The 14,928-nt window shown below is 52.6% G+C and overlaps 6 protein-coding genes across 6 annotated transcripts; 3 read left to right on the forward strand and 3 right to left on the reverse strand.

Annotated features, from left to right (window-relative positions):
* Positions 1 to 1,512: 1,512 nt before the first annotated feature.
* Positions 1,513 to 2,144, forward strand: AB675_4314 (Golgi apparatus membrane protein TVP18; the record flags this gene model as incomplete). Its single annotated transcript, XM_018144443.1, has 4 exons — positions 1,513 to 1,565; positions 1,647 to 1,739; positions 1,792 to 1,901; positions 1,954 to 2,144. The coding sequence occupies 4 exons, from the start codon at positions 1,513 to 1,515 to the stop codon at positions 2,142 to 2,144; spliced, it is 447 nt and encodes a 148-aa protein (XP_017998577.1).
* A 768-nt stretch (positions 2,145 to 2,912) lies between these two features.
* On the forward strand, positions 2,913 to 8,023 carry AB675_4315 (uncharacterized protein; the record flags this gene model as incomplete). The annotated part of the gene is made up of 2 exons (XM_018144444.1): positions 2,913 to 4,698; positions 4,722 to 8,023. 2 exons carry the CDS (start codon positions 2,913 to 2,915, stop codon positions 8,021 to 8,023), a joined length of 5,088 nt encoding a protein of 1,695 aa, XP_017998437.1.
* A 448-nt stretch (positions 8,024 to 8,471) lies between these two features.
* AB675_4316 (uncharacterized protein) lies at positions 8,472 to 9,426 on the reverse strand (the record flags this gene model as incomplete). Its single annotated transcript, XM_018144445.1, has 4 exons — positions 8,472 to 8,711; positions 8,816 to 8,870; positions 8,927 to 9,102; positions 9,214 to 9,426. 4 exons carry the CDS (start codon positions 9,424 to 9,426, stop codon positions 8,472 to 8,474), a joined length of 684 nt encoding a protein of 227 aa, XP_017998634.1.
* Positions 9,427 to 9,671: 245 nt separating this feature from the next.
* Positions 9,672 to 10,824, reverse strand: AB675_4317 (uncharacterized protein; the record flags this gene model as incomplete). Its single annotated transcript, XM_018144446.1, has 2 exons — positions 9,672 to 10,122; positions 10,187 to 10,824. 2 exons carry the CDS (start codon positions 10,822 to 10,824, stop codon positions 9,672 to 9,674), a joined length of 1,089 nt encoding a protein of 362 aa, XP_017998499.1.
* A 624-nt stretch (positions 10,825 to 11,448) lies between these two features.
* On the forward strand, positions 11,449 to 12,581 carry AB675_4318 (putative 2-oxoglutarate-dependent dioxygenase; the record flags this gene model as incomplete). The annotated part of the gene is made up of 2 exons (XM_018144447.1): positions 11,449 to 11,517; positions 11,571 to 12,581. The coding sequence occupies 2 exons, from the start codon at positions 11,449 to 11,451 to the stop codon at positions 12,579 to 12,581; spliced, it is 1,080 nt and encodes a 359-aa protein (XP_017998495.1).
* Positions 12,582 to 13,186: 605 nt separating this feature from the next.
* AB675_4319 (uncharacterized protein) lies at positions 13,187 to 14,200 on the reverse strand (the record flags this gene model as incomplete). The annotated part of the gene is made up of 1 exon (XM_018144448.1): positions 13,187 to 14,200. The coding sequence occupies one exon, from the start codon at positions 14,198 to 14,200 to the stop codon at positions 13,187 to 13,189; it is 1,014 nt and encodes a 337-aa protein (XP_017998582.1).
* Positions 14,201 to 14,928: the final 728 nt, after the last annotated feature.

Here is a 14,928-nt window from a genome sequence, read left to right on the forward strand (position 1 = left end):
TGAATCGTTCGCAGTTGGCCTTCTCTGTCGTGCGATCGGTACCATCCCACGAAACAGCTACATCCTCGCCCACCATGGCCGGTACGAACGAGCCTCATCTCAAGCCCACCATATGGATCTTCTACTGACTAGATGACTGCAGACTTCAACGGGATCGCCGGTAATAGCGCAACAGACTCTCTACGAGCATCTTCTGACCACGGCTAGATCAATTCGTTGAATTCTACTACAAGACCTTCGATTCGGACCGAAGCCAGCTTGCTGCGCTCTACGTAAGAGACTCAACAGAGAAATTGCGGTGCACGGGAGGAGACTGATAGACACACACAGCGTCCTGCATCTATGCTTACCTTCGAGTCGAGCCAAACCCAAGGGGCCAGCAACATCATCGAGAAGCTCTCAGTAGGTGACTTCCGGCTGGTATTCCAGGCCAGTAGCTAAGTGTGACAGTCACTCCCATTCCAGAAGGTTCAACATCGGGTAGACACAAAGGACGCGCAGCCATCGAACGAGGGGGGAGGTATCCTTGTCATGGTCACCGGAAGCCTCATTGTCGACGATCAGCCACAGCCTATGAGCTATGTCCAGACTTTCCAACTCGCGCAAGACGGTGGCAACTACTACGTCCAGAACGACATATTTAAGCTGGTGTATCCCGCCGGTGCTTAGACTGCGTGGTCTGAACTGGCTTCGTGCCGAGCGACACGGTCCGCCTGGTGCAGCAATCCTGGTGAGAGTAGCAGCTGGGCAATACAGGGCCATCAGCATGCGAGCGGTGCCCTCAGGACGCGAATGACGGAGAGGTGGAGGCATGTGAGACGAGGGAAAGATGGAATATCGCGAACAAACACCATTGAGCTCTTGATCCCAACGTCATAGCGAGAGCGAAGGCTCGCGAAGGCTTTGACTGGTGTTCTGGAATGAGATAAATTGTGCGAGCGCATAAGTAGCACTGATCCAGTCCAGATGTGATAAGCGCTCAAGATTGCTGCCTGGGTTGTACTTGAATATTCGCCTGAGCTCACACACGGTCAACCTCTCGCCAGCCCAACACAGGCAGAACTGTTATTCGCACTGGTCCTTTACGTCATGGCTGCGTGTCGGAGGGCGACTTTTGCCATAGCAGTAGTCGAACTTAGCTTGAATATAAAAGCTCATCGTTGAATTCACCAAAGATCAACGCCGGGCAAGGAATTTACTAATCAGGACTAGCGTCAGGGCCGAAGTGTTGCGCAACAACGGCTGGCAGTGCAAGGGAATTCTGGAGTCCGGGTCGCCTGTTGTCTGCTGTTTCATACTCGGTGATCAGCAGACTTATTATAACAGGAACCATCCATTGCGACTCACAACTCGCGCGGTACGATTGAGCATCTTGCTAGCACTCACAACACTTCGCTCTCGCCATTCGAGCATTCTCCGGCGCCGAATCTGGACACCTCGACCGTCAGCGCTGCGACAATCTATCAATTTGTACCTGTTCAAACAGAATAGTCACAACAGGCCTGCGACGCGATGACGCTCGCCGATGAATTCAGGTCGCGGAACTTCTCGATCTATGGACAGTGGTGCGTTCATAACTCTTCCCATCAGCACGGGCGCAGGGAGTCCCTGCGCCGCAACGACAACGAATACTAATTATCGACCAGGCTCGGCGTTCTATGCATCATCTTGGGCTTCGCTCTCGGAATCGCCAATATATTTCACTTCAACCTCCTCATACTCTTTAGCATCATTCTGCTGTACGACGGTCCATGCCTATGCACTGCCGGAGGTCTGACTGACATGTGCTAGGGTGTGCTCATTCATCCTCATCTTCATAGAGATCCCACTACTCCTACGGATCTGTCCGACGTCTGCCAAATTCGATGTCTTTATCAGGCGATTCACGACCAATTACATGAGTATGTTTCAAATCCAATCGCGAGAAGGACAAAGCATAACAAGTGGACTTAGGAGCCGCAATCTACGGTCTCATGAGTCTTGTGCAATGGCTGAGCATAATTGTCGATGCAAGCAGCCTCATCGTCGCCGCCGTTTTCCTGATGCTCGCAGGCGTCTGCTACGCGCTTGCCGGTCTCAAGCACCAAGATTTTGTTGGAAGTAAGACCCTTGGAGGACAAGGCGTCGCGCAAATGATTGTATAAGAGAAAGCTCGCATTTCGTGGCAGCAAATTGGGTTGCTTCACGTCTTGTTCCTGTGCGAGATGGGTTAGAAAAACTTCTTACAGGTCTGTATAACAAATGACGCTGCTGCGTGGCCCAGAAAAGTTGGGCGTTACGGATCAAGCATTCGAGCACTGATGGTGCCGGCACTTGATGGATGGTGCAGACAGGTGCCTGTGATTTTCGGCACGGCACATCATCGACGACCGGATACGAGGGTTCATCTTTTGGAAAGGTTAAATGCCACACCAATATGTGTTCAGAGCCATTGCGACTGCTTCCGCAGCCGCATTCATCGGCAACCTTGGAACAAGGTCCTCTACCAAGGTGGAATACGTGAGTCAACACGACGTTCTTCGAAAAGGACTTTGTATAGAATATAATTCGGCTTCTTATCGACGAGCACAACGTCAGAAGATCGCTGCCGGTAATCTGAAGAACTCCCTGTGCAGGTGGCTCATCCCAATTTCTCCACGTGGCTGCGCCAAACAAGAGATGTGCCTGAAATAGCTCCTAAGCCCCAGATCCTGAATGCCCAGAACACAGCATGGGTGGCGCTGCCCTATGGCCGCCTTAAACCACTATGGCAATGGTTCCCGCCCCCATACGAGAAGGAGCTGCAGCATTGACGCTTCATTGAATTGTCGTTTTCAAGATCTTTTCGATGTTCGACGTTACCGACCTCTATAGATTCTGGTCGTTGTATACAATATGATTATCTCGTAACAAAGTTTTTAAGCCATAGAATTATGGATGATGAGCCCGGCTATCTCCAGATCCCCATTACCGAACATGAACATGAACGCGTCCGAGCGCGACAGAGATCCAGATCTGATGCCAGCTCCCGACTACTTCATCCAGACTCCGAGTCTGTCTACTCTCAGGGTTTTGACGACACTCACTCGGGCAATTCCTCGCAAACGCCCAGCCGCTTTCCGTCAGTAAGAGGAGAGTCAGCAGGGCCCGCCGAACAATTGTCAGCACCCCGCCGTTTCCACTCATATCAGGGCGGCGCCCAATATGCCGCCATCTCGCCCATCGACGAGGAGGACAGCAATGTCGCCGATGCCGCCAGCGAGGCGCCCTCTGGCAGGCCACGCACCATCCCACAGTCCGAGCTGTCATACTCGCCTCTCGTTCCTCTTCCGGAACTCTGGACGCCAATATGGCTTCGGCGCTCGACCCTGGCGGCATTCATAGTATTCTTCATCCTTTCTATCATCATTCTCGTTGTCCTCTGGGTACTCTCGAGGACGCGCTCCGGCTTCGAGATCCACTTCACGGGACCGCATCACGCCTACTGGGTGTATTTTCCTACCATTCTCGTCATCTTCCTTGTCGGTCTTTGGCGGCAGGTCGACTTCCATACCAAGTCCCTCACACCATGGGACGAACTTCAGAAGGGTCCCGTTCAGCCCACCAAAAGTCTCTTGCTCGATTATGTGAGCTCACTACAGATTGTAGCGTTATTTCAAGCGTTTATTCACAACCATATACCCATTGTTGCGACGGTGTCGGCGTTTATGTTTTTCAAGATCATCACTGTATTTTCGACTGGTTTGTTCATTTTACTGCCCCAGGATGTGGAGCAGGGCGGCTTTCCTTTGCTGGGAACATCAACGTTTGCATCGAATGTGGTGAATCTGGACAGTATCACAGCAGCGCCAGTGAGCGCATTTCAGGGGACGGCATATCAAGGCATACCTCAGGCGCCTGGTGTATGGACGGACTTGGCATATACGACCTTTCGCTACGATCAGAGCAGGAACGAGAAGCTGGCGGACAATGCGACTTTTACGGCGGACAGAGATGCGTTTGTGCCTTCTATCACATGTCGGATTGTGGAGATAAGGCTGGACGGCAACAAGACGACGGAACAGTCGCCTGGTGGAGATGTGTATGGCAATGGCGTTCGCTTCGCGATCGACAACGACGACATCTGCAGCAAGTGGCCTGCAGTGCTTGTACAGACTTTGAATCCTCAAAAGCAAATTGCGCCTACGAGTCAGATCTTTGGTTCAATACAAGCCTTGACTTGTGACTCGAACGAACCAGCAGCACTGCTGTTCTCGCTTCTCGACGTTGCCTTCGAACAGAGTCTGCGCGATGGATCCATACAGCTAGCCATAGCTGGAGACGATGTCGCGACTAGCTCTTCTCGCACAGTCAACAACATGGCAAACGTCCTCTGCCAAGCCTCTCATACCATAGCGACCGTTACGGTCAGCAACGATACTCTTACACAGGACTCGCCCACACAGGGTGTTAGTCTTGAACTGGCGGGAGAAGCACGGAACAGGACGCTTGAGGATTTGTCGGATGGTGCGCTCATGTCTGCCTTCGGAGGAATCGCGAATGTTTCTGGCAACATGTTTGGGCAGACTCCTGGATCAGATAGTACTAGTGGTCTATTCACACTACTGGCCATGCATTTCGGGCGCCGAGACACGAGTCGCTTACTGAACGCAGACGACCTCATGCGGGCTATCGATCCGACTTTTAAGGGCATCATGGCGCAATATGCCATCAGAGCCTGTCACAGTCAGCTAACAACGAAGTCAATGGTCGAGCAGTCAGGCGAGAGACCAGATACTGGGTCAACGAGGCATCAGCCGCTGTAATGATCGGCGCTCTACTCGTCGGTGTTGCCGCAGCAGGTACATTACTCTTTCGGGCACCTCGAGGCGTAGTTCCTCGCAATCCCGGACCAATAGGGGCTAATGCCGCAGTCTTGACGAACTCGATCGAGCTCAACCGCCTGCTGCGTCGTGGAGGCATCCCGAGCAAGACTAACTCGGAGGTGGCTGTCGACGGGTATGAATTCGGAACTGCGATCGCAACGACAGAGCATGGACAGGCGTCGTTCAAGATTGTCACATCCGAAGGTGTGCATGACTACAACACGCCAGCTCCGGACAAGACCTTGAGATGGTGGCACCCAATCACGTCCAGCATCTTCTTCGTGATTCCGACCGTCGCGCTACCAATTCTTTGCATCGGCTTGCTCGAGTTCATACAGAGCAAAAATGACGATGGAATCGTCGGCGTTCCAGACAATGTTGCGACTGACATTTACACACATTATATACCCGCCTTGGTCATGGTGATTATCGCATCGATGGTAAACTTGATTGATTTCAACATCGCTGTATTCACACCATGGTCGGCTCTTTCCAAGGGCGCTGCGACTCACAAGAAGAGCATTTTGGCGTACTATCTTGGCATTACACCTCTCGAGGCTGCCTTCCGTGGCTTTCGGGTCCGGCAGTTCAACATTGTCATCTCGACACTCGCCACAGTGGTGGCAAGCATCCTCACCATCGTGGCTGCCGGCTTGTACAATGGCGACAGGTTCAGAACAGAAGGAACGACCATCAATCTTGTCCAGTCGGATTCGTTCAACCTCCGGTGGACTAATAGTAGCTTCTCGGACAATGGTGCTGCAGGAGTGCTGAACTCTGTAATCCACGACAATTTGACTTACCCGGAGTTCACGTATCGAAACGTGGTTCTGCCGTCTTTCTCTCTCGAGGATGGCGATCTGTCCACCACGAACGGCACGACCCGGGATACCGCTAAGAACCTAACGGAAGTCACAGTTGACGCGCTCTTGCCAGACCTGCGCTGCTATCTAGTGGATCGCAACTTCATCACTGTGACGTCTGCCGACTCTAACGTTGATGTGAACGTACAAGCCACATTACCAGACGAGTGTCAAATTGCGGGTGTTGGCGGTGATGCGAGCTTTGTTTCATTCGATACGACCTTTGAGGTGCCCTCTAATGGGACTTTGATTGGTGGCCGACAATTCGATCTGCTATTTGGCGACGGTGGCTCGCTCGTTAATAATGTCCTTCAGAGTGACCAGCTGAATCTGTCCTCGTTGATCAGCGACAATCCAGCGATTGGCTGTCCGAGTCTGGCTTTCGTCTACGGCTCCTTCTCCGCCTCAGCCGAAGATGCCACCGACATCACCGCGATGCTCTGCTGGCAGCAGGTGATGTCCGTCCGCAGCACTTTCAATCTGGTCTCCAACACCACTCTTATCGATGCGAAGAGGGGCGTGACGGTCGATCAGTCTGACGCCAAGTTCTTCGTCAATCCCGTCACAGATGCCACGGGCTCTACTCGCGATGACGAGAAAGATCCTGATACCATTTTCAATTTTCGCATCCAGGGCAATCTTGCACGATCTTTCCGCCCGTTCAGAGACACGCCGAACGATGATACACGGGATTTGGACCCCTTCTTCCAAGGCGTCCTCCACGCCGATCCATCCACCACAATTCAAGCCTCCACATTGATTGGCGAAGACAATCAAAGCGACCTCTTGACTGCCATCTTGAACTTCTACCGACTTTACATGGCACAAGCCATCTCACTGAACATGCGATCTGCTCTCTCAGCTTCCTCCCTCAGCGCCCGACAGGACGCTGCACCCCTCGCAACAATTCCCACAACCCTGACAAGCATCCGTCTCGTCCAAGACAAGACCACAAAACTCATCCTCCAAATCCTCCTCGCTCTTACCTCAACTCTTACCCTGGCGGCCTGGCTTCTCACACGCTTCCGTCGTGTCCTGCCACTCAACCCTCTTTCCACCGCAAACCACATGTCCCTCCTAGCAGGTTCCGACCTCGCGCACACCGAAGAGGCGGACGACGACCAAGGTCTGTGTGAGTGCTGCGGCAAACCACGCTCCAAGCCCCACAGCGACGCCGTCTCCATGGTCGAAGACGCTGCGAGCAGTCGTGGCCGACCCACAAGCTCGCGCTCCGATGCAGCACGCTTAAGCGTGCCACCAGGCCTCGAGTTCGATCAGCGGACCTCCTCCCCACGCGGATCCCGTGACGGCGTCGTGCCAGTTGGGGCGGAATGGTGGGGCGCGGAAGCTGGCTCAGGCACCCGCATCCCTGTGCTCGGTCGCGGCAAAGCTGCCTTGACGAAAGAAGGCAAGGGGAAATGGGAGGTCGTCTTCGCTGGCAGGCGGTATTCGATGGGCTGGTGGAAAGATAACCCTGCCCGAGGGCGCATGCGCCGACGCTTCGGCGTCGATGTCGGCGAACGAGCAGATGGCGATGAGGACGACTGGATGCTCGGCCGACGACGGCTGCGGAATAGCACAGAGGGCAGCGTTGGGATGCGATTTGATGGCAGCACTAGCCCCAACCGTGGCGGGCTCAGCAACACCACGACCCAGTCCCGCAGTCTCGGAGAAGAAGCAGCACCCTATGAAGGTCGTGGCTACGGCCCCGGCCTCCAACCGCCACAAGACCCAACGCATCGGTACTATGACCCGCACCAAAACTCCTCTATCCGCCCACGCCCCAGCAGTGACCTAGGGTATTCGACTCAGCGCCAAAACATCACGTCCCTTACCTCCTCAATAGACAACAACAATCAGTACACCTACACTGGACCCTCCGCCACCCCGTCCCAGCCCACAGGCGGCACAGCGGCCGGCGTCCCCTGGTCGCTAGGCGCAAGAAGATTGCGGACAGCAGGGGAGAACGTAACGCCGAGTATGCGGTTCGAGGCACCAACGCCGACGGACTATATACCAATGTCGAGGGGTGGGAGGGCGTTAGATGCGCCGCCTGAGTTGTCGCCGGCACTGATGGCAGGTGGCTATGGAGAAGGTGGATTGCGGAACGAGGGTATAGCGAGCAGTGATCGAGGCGATGGGAGTGAGCAAGAGGAGAGCGAGGATGAGTGGGGTGGCTCGGATGAAGGGGATGGGGATCTGGGTGACATGGGAAGAGGGAGTGGAAGGGGTACTGGTGGGGCAGGAGGTGGTGTGAACTTCTCGAGGCCGGGCGGGGGATATCAGCGGGTTGGTGGCGGCGGAGGAGAGGCTTAGGTCTCGATTTTAGATCAATGCCTTCGGGTATATTTGGTTTTGCATACTTGTATATATGGTCCGGGCGGTCTTTGTCAGATGATACATGTACAGATGATCAGCGGAATGAAGCGAAGCATATTTTGTTCATGTGCGATCTTTGATTTGTGTTTATGGAGTGCTTTCATATCGAAAGGCAGCTATCTATGCATTTCGTGATAAGGATATTTGGTATCCGTGGACGTTCTGAGCAACGGTTTGGGTGGTGGACCGGTAAAGATGTACCTCGAGGGTGCGTGCTTTGGCGTGTTCGCTTTGCTCTGATGATGTTTGGTCGCTTTCGGTGGCGTTTATGCGACGTCATGTTGGGTGAGGGCCACCTGGTCGGACGTTCGTCACCAGGCACGCCAGGTCCGATTTGCATACGAGCGCCCGCGCTCCAATTCCAAGGCTTTCCGGTCCCAGGCTGCTACCTCTTCATCTGACGGAAGACGGCACCCTTTGCACTGACATCGATTATTTTGCGGATCATGCTCGGGTGGTGTAGGGCATTCATGGATGAGATGTCCTGAGCCGCCACACCGACCGCACGGAACTCCCCACAACTTCTCGTCTGTGACACCAGGGCAGCTGGGGCTGGGGCTGCCAGCTGCATTGGTATGTCCTCGGCCGCCACAAGCACCGCAGGACATGTATTTCTTAGGTCTTCCTGTGAACAAACGATCCCAATCGGACTCATCGTCAGTGGCAGCGCTGGGAGGAAGCTATGGTCTGCGTTAGACTATGTTTCCGGCCATCGTAGGGTTTACATACATTATCGTCGCCACCAAACGGTATGTTGTCCTGCTGCTCCCATGTATTATGGGGACTAGAAGCACGTTAGCATGTCGCGAGCCCTGGGCACTGCTAATTATCTGTACTCACTCGTTGTTGTCAGTCGACCACGATATGACTTCTCCCTTGTTGGCAGGAGCAGCAACCGGCAAGTGACCATAGTCAGGGACTCCAGACACGAGTCCGTTGACCTTCTCCGACAACGTTGACGCTCCGTTCTGGATCTTGCCAACAGCATCTTTGAGAGCCCGAGATTGCTTGCTCTTCTCAACATCGATTAAGTACATTGGTGGGTACACAGCATTGCCACGCCATTGCTTCAAACCCTCTCGGACGAGGCTGATATTCTCTTCGACTTCCGTCAGAACATCCTCGACCTCATCTGCAAACCTCAGGCGCTGAATACGGCGAGCACGGTCTTGGAGGACTTTTTCGTATCCGGTCTCTGGTAGCACGCCTGCGATGTGGTCGATGAACTCGCGCATGGCGGCCAGCTCATGGGGACCCGGCATGGCGGACGTCAAGGTCTGAGGTGGTGAATTTGAGCGGGAGGTGACCGAGTCGGAGTTGGAAGGGGTGTATTGAGCCATCGTTGGGGGGATGCGATCGAGGACGATGGGATATGAGAAGAAGTTGGTTGAAGTGTTTGGTCAATGGAGATGAGGGAGAAGCGGAGATTTTCTAGGTAGAATCTTCCTGGTCGCGCTGCGGTGGTCGCACGAATTCACTATCATCGGCAGGGAATTTCACTATAGCAACGGTATTGCATGTGGAGCTCGGGTTCGTCGATTTGACGTAGAGACGTCGTTCTTCAGGTTTATGTCACAGTAGTAACTCACCGGTCTAGCCTGAACACTCTCACAGCATTCTCCCCAAGAATCATCTTCTTCCTCTTCTCGTCATTCTTGCAGACTCCTTCGATCGCGCTCAAGTTACTCTCCACACTCAACCACTTCTCCTCTCCACCCTCGGTCTGCAGGGGCGGGAAGAAGGGGTGATCAGTTCCGAACATCAGCCTTTCCCATCCACTTCCGTCGCCATCTGCACCACCAGCTGCTTGCAAGGCCGCTTTCATGCCTGGCTCACCATAGACTACAGCGTCAAGGTAGATATTAGTCTTCAGGACTTCCCAAAGTGACCGCACTGGACCAGGTCTCTCGCCACCATTCACTGTAAATTCTCGTTCGTGTGCCACACAGCTTTCAATACGACCTGCCAGGAAGGGTAGCGTGCCGCCTGAATGTGCTAGGAGGAAAGTCAAGTCTGGATGTCGGTCGAAGACGCCACTCAGGTAGACACGTGTGATGGCGATAGTCGTCTCAAGAGGGAAGCCAGGGCAAGTGGCAGTACATGGCCATAGTTGGCGGCTGTAGGGCCGAACGAGCTTGCTGGTAGGCCATAATGAGGATGTAGAAAGATTGGTGTCTTCGTTGATGCCAGAGCAGACCAGATAGGGTCCAGGGCCGGATCGTCGAGTCCAGCACCGAGGCCAGATGTGCCATGATGACGCCTTTGGTGTATTTCAGGTTCGAAAGTGACTTGATGCTAGAGACAATCTGGTCCATGGGCGCTGACAACGGCAACGACGCAAGAGCGTACAGCTTCAACTGCGAATCTGTACGGGCATTCTGCTCGGCACATGCCTTGTCAAAGTCTACATTGATCTGAGCGGCTGTCTCTGCTGCACTTGAAGGGTCCAGAAAGTCGAGCCAGGGATTTGCTAGGCTGACTATACTGTGCGTGATGCCATGTTTCTGCATGAAAGAGAGCTTGGCATCAAAGGAGGAGTAGCTCACATCAACAGGTCGGCCTCGTTGAGCTGGCGGTTTGTTGGGATCATCGTCTGAAGGCAATATGATGAGTCGTGGGTCGCCTTGATCTGGGATGTGGATGTATGGGACTGATGTGCGAGTCGAGAGGAGTTTGATGTATGACGGTGGGTACATATGGGTGTGCACATCGACGAGAAGGGGAGCTGATGGGGCCATGGCGTCTTTTCACCACGAGATCCTACGCCTGGCTGGCCACCACATTCGTGTGCTGTCTGTGCAACCCTGTCGACGTTGTCAAAAACTTTTGGAAAGGTCTCCCAGCCCGATAAACCTCTATTGCCGTGAACGTAGCAATCCTCCGTCCGTAGATTAGCGATGCCGGACTTGTACAAGGACTTCTATCCAGTTCGGTCGTCAGCAACTGGTCTTGCTGGAAAAGTGAGCATGAGTGCCATGAAGTTGGCAGAAGAGAAAAGATGTTGAGGAAAGAAGCAGTTAGTAAAGCGAAACATCAATGTAAATGGAGTACGGAGACGGCCGCCTCGTTATCTCTATAAACCTAATTGGATCCTCTTCGACCTCCTCCTTGCTCAGCGTGCCTAGCTGAGCCGTGCTCAACCCACTGCCGAATACTGGATCCTCATGTTCCATGGGATCATATGAGAGGTAGGTCTGCTGCATTAAAAGGGCAAATCTCGGAGGTCGCTCTATCGCGCTCTGAGCACAATCTGTCACGCGGCTTTGTTACCTTCTGGGCGGCCTTCCCCAAGGCAGGGCGAGGTCTTGATCTACTTAAAAAAGCCCGTACATACCATCTACAGTGCCGAAGAAGCTACGAGGATGGGTTCAGCCGTCGTCGAGCCCAATGGCGCTCCCAAGGCAGTGGAAGCCGATGGTCTGGTCATGCCAGTACGCCTTAGTACCTCATCCCCGCGCGCCTCCCATCCTAATGCCTGCGCCAGATTATCAACTTCTCACAATTCACGAAGGGCGATATCGCCACCAGGAAGGCTGTTGCAGACTCCATACTCCATGGCTTTCAGACTTCCGGCTTCATATACCTCACTCACCATCCTATCTCCCTCGACACCATCGCCAAATCCTTTGAACACTCTGCATCATTTTTCGCCCGGCCACAGCCCGAGAAGGACTCCCTCTGCTGGACCACACCACAGTCCAACCGCGGCTATGTTGCATCAGGCCGCGAGAAAGTTACACTCGCCGACCTGAACGACCGCGAGGAGATCGCGAAACTCCGCGCCTCAAACCCTGACCTCAAGGAATCAATGGAGATCGGCCGAGAAGGCGTCGAGGGCCTCCCGAATCGCTGGCCTGAGAAGCTTGACGCCCAAGGCGAAGCCTTTACTGCACACATGAAGTCGTTCTTCCTCGAATGCAAAGACTTACACATGCAAGTAATGCGCGCCATCGCACTCGGGATGGGCCTTGACTCCTCGGAGTCCAACACGCGCGACTCATTCTTTGACTCGTTCACTTCCGCGGGCGATAACAATTTGCGCCTGCTACACTATCCTGCAGTTCTGAAATCAGTCTTCAAGGACAACCCCGACCAAGTCCGCGCAGGCGCCCACTCGGACTACGGCTCCATCACTCTCCTCTTCCAGGACTCCGTCGGCGGGCTTGAAGTCCAGTCACCGCAAGGCACCTGGGTCCGGGCAACACCAGTACCGGGCTCGATCGTCGTGAATGCAGGCGACTTACTGAACAGGTGGAGCAACGGGACAATCAAGAGCACGAAACATAGGGTCGTGCAACCGCCTGCGAAAGCAGGGGACGAGAGCGAGATGTACCCAAAGAGGTACAGTATCGCGTACTTCTGCAATCCGAATTTTGATAGGGTCATTGAGGCGCTACCGGGAACGTTTGGGGAGAAGGCACGGGAGAAGGAAAAAATCTGGGAGCCGATCAAGAGTGGGGATTATTTGGTGATGCGGTTGGCGGCGACTTATTGATTCACGTTCACGAAGCGGTTGACCTTTGGTCAGCGGATGTCAGTGCAACGAGTACTGCAGTCACGAGAAGCTGGAACAAAATAAGCTAGTGGAATTCATGTTATCATTAATTTATCTCATCCTCATCTTGCTTTCAATTTGTACTTGTACCGATAGCTTGGCACGAAATAGCATAAAATCACCATACAAACTTGACCCATGGCTTACAACCCTCCCCCCTGCTCCCCCGAGCTTCCCTAGTATCTTGTTCTTTGGAGGCTCTGAATGAGCGGATAGAAGTTGGAGGTTGCCAAATGGGAAAGGCGAGTTTCTGGAACGGAAATACATCTATTTTCTAGATTTTCTGATTTTCTGATAATCATAGCGGGATTGTTGCCGATGATCGCAACGCATATAGGAAAGAAAGACTGGATCAATCGAGACGTGTCTGCTGAAGTCGAAATGGATTGAGCGTTTGGCATTGAGGCACCCTCTCTGTGAGCGGAATTGGCGTCCAGCATCAGACAGTATGTATGGAGTAGGGAAAGACATGAGGTGCCCTTTTCGTGAGCACTCTCGTCTGTCTGACAGACGAATCGCTGGCGCGATGCTGTATGATTGTCTCTCTACCGCTTGCCCTTGCCCTTGGGTCTGCCCCTGCCCTTCTTCTCACCTCCGCCTTGCTGTTGCTGTTGTGTCGCCTGGCTGCTGGGCTTGCCCACCACAACACTATCGCCATCCTTTGGCACTACCTGTGGTCCAGAGTCGACGTCCATCTTGTCTTGATCTCCTCCATCTGCGCCACCAGCAGCAGGTGCCGCCTTAGGCTTGTCGAACTTTTCTCCTCTGGCCAGCCTGCCGAGTGATGTGATCAACCGCCCAACTTCCTGCGACTTGTCTGTCGAGTACTTGAGGCAGATGCCGGATTGTGCGTGGTAGACCTTGACGGTGAGGGTTGCGGAGGGCTCTTTGCGCTCACGCTGTTGCTTCTTTGTCTCTTCTGCTACTGCGGTTGTGGTGGCATTGTTGCTTGTGGTAGCGGTGGTGGATGTCTGTGCTGCAGATGCGGTTGCGGCCTTCTGTTGCTGTGCCTGTGAGCGAGGATTGGGCAGGCGTGGCAGAGAATATTTAGTGCTGATGCGACTTGTGGGATAGGCCTCGAGGAGGAGTGAGGCGTTGTAGAGGAAGGCATTGAGGGAGAGAGCAGCCGGCATGCTGGGCAGGTGTCGCAGAGCGACGACACACCGCTGAGTCTGGACGCCGGTACCGTGGTTGGGTAGGATAGCGCGGCGCAGGCGGACGACTTCTTCCAGGATCCTTGCTCCGGTGCTGTCGGTGGAGTAGGTCTTGCCTCCTTGGAGCCTGAGGACTTGTTGCAAGTCTTGTGCTCTGATAGGACAGTGAACCGGTGGCAGACGAGTGTATGGCGGGGGAGGTGGGCTTGTGGGAGCGCTCAGGATGGCACCAGGTCGAAGCCTCTGCGCCAGTCTTCGGTTGCGTCTGGCTAAGGGTATGGCAGCCCTGTTATGCAATAGTGTTGGCGGCGGTGACCTTATGTTCTGTGTATTGGTCAGTGGTGGGTGTCCGTTGTTAGCAGCGACAATGTTGAACATTATTTCGAGGTCCGAAATTGAAACCATGTTGGCCTTAGTAGGTACTACTAGTAGTGACTACTCTAAAACTATCTAAGAATATAGTGATGTAATATGAGATACTTGTAGAGAGTCATTGTTAGCGTTGTAGATATAATAGAAAGAAGAAAAAAGTAGAAGAAGACAAGGGATAGAGGGACTTATTTATAATAATAAGAAGTGGAGTAGATATTTAAATGCAACATAAATAGCGAATGATAATTTGTTAAACTCATAAACTTATACTAGGCTAATTGATAGCGAATGATAATTTATTAATTTAAAAAAATCATGTACTAGGCTAATAGATAGCGAATAGTAATTTATTAAAATAACTATTCAGGCTATTGTCTAGCGAATAGATTCAATCGCTACTTTCTTGTTTAAAAAACTTGCTTAACTTATAAAGATAACTTATAAAGATAACTTATAAAGATAACTTATAAAGATAACTTATAAAGATAACTTATAAAGATAACTTATGAAGATAACTTATAAAGATAACTTATGAAGATATTGAACTCATTAGCTAGATTTATTTAAATAATTACAATGATTTTAATTGAATAATTATAACTTAAGTAGCTACTAGATTTATTTAAATAACTATAATTACTAATTAGTTTAATTAAATAATATAAGTAGCTAGATATTTTTATAGTAATAAGTTATAACTAGCTAGATGTCACGGGGTGACGGTGGGAGGGCGGCAGGGAGGGCGATAGCAGTGTCAGTGC

The sequence above is a fragment of the Cyphellophora attinorum genome (assembly GCF_001299255.1).
Source record: "Cyphellophora attinorum strain CBS 131958 chromosome Unknown Contig18, whole genome shotgun sequence".
Lineage (NCBI taxonomy): Eukaryota > Fungi > Ascomycota > Eurotiomycetes > Chaetothyriales > Cyphellophoraceae > Cyphellophora > Cyphellophora attinorum.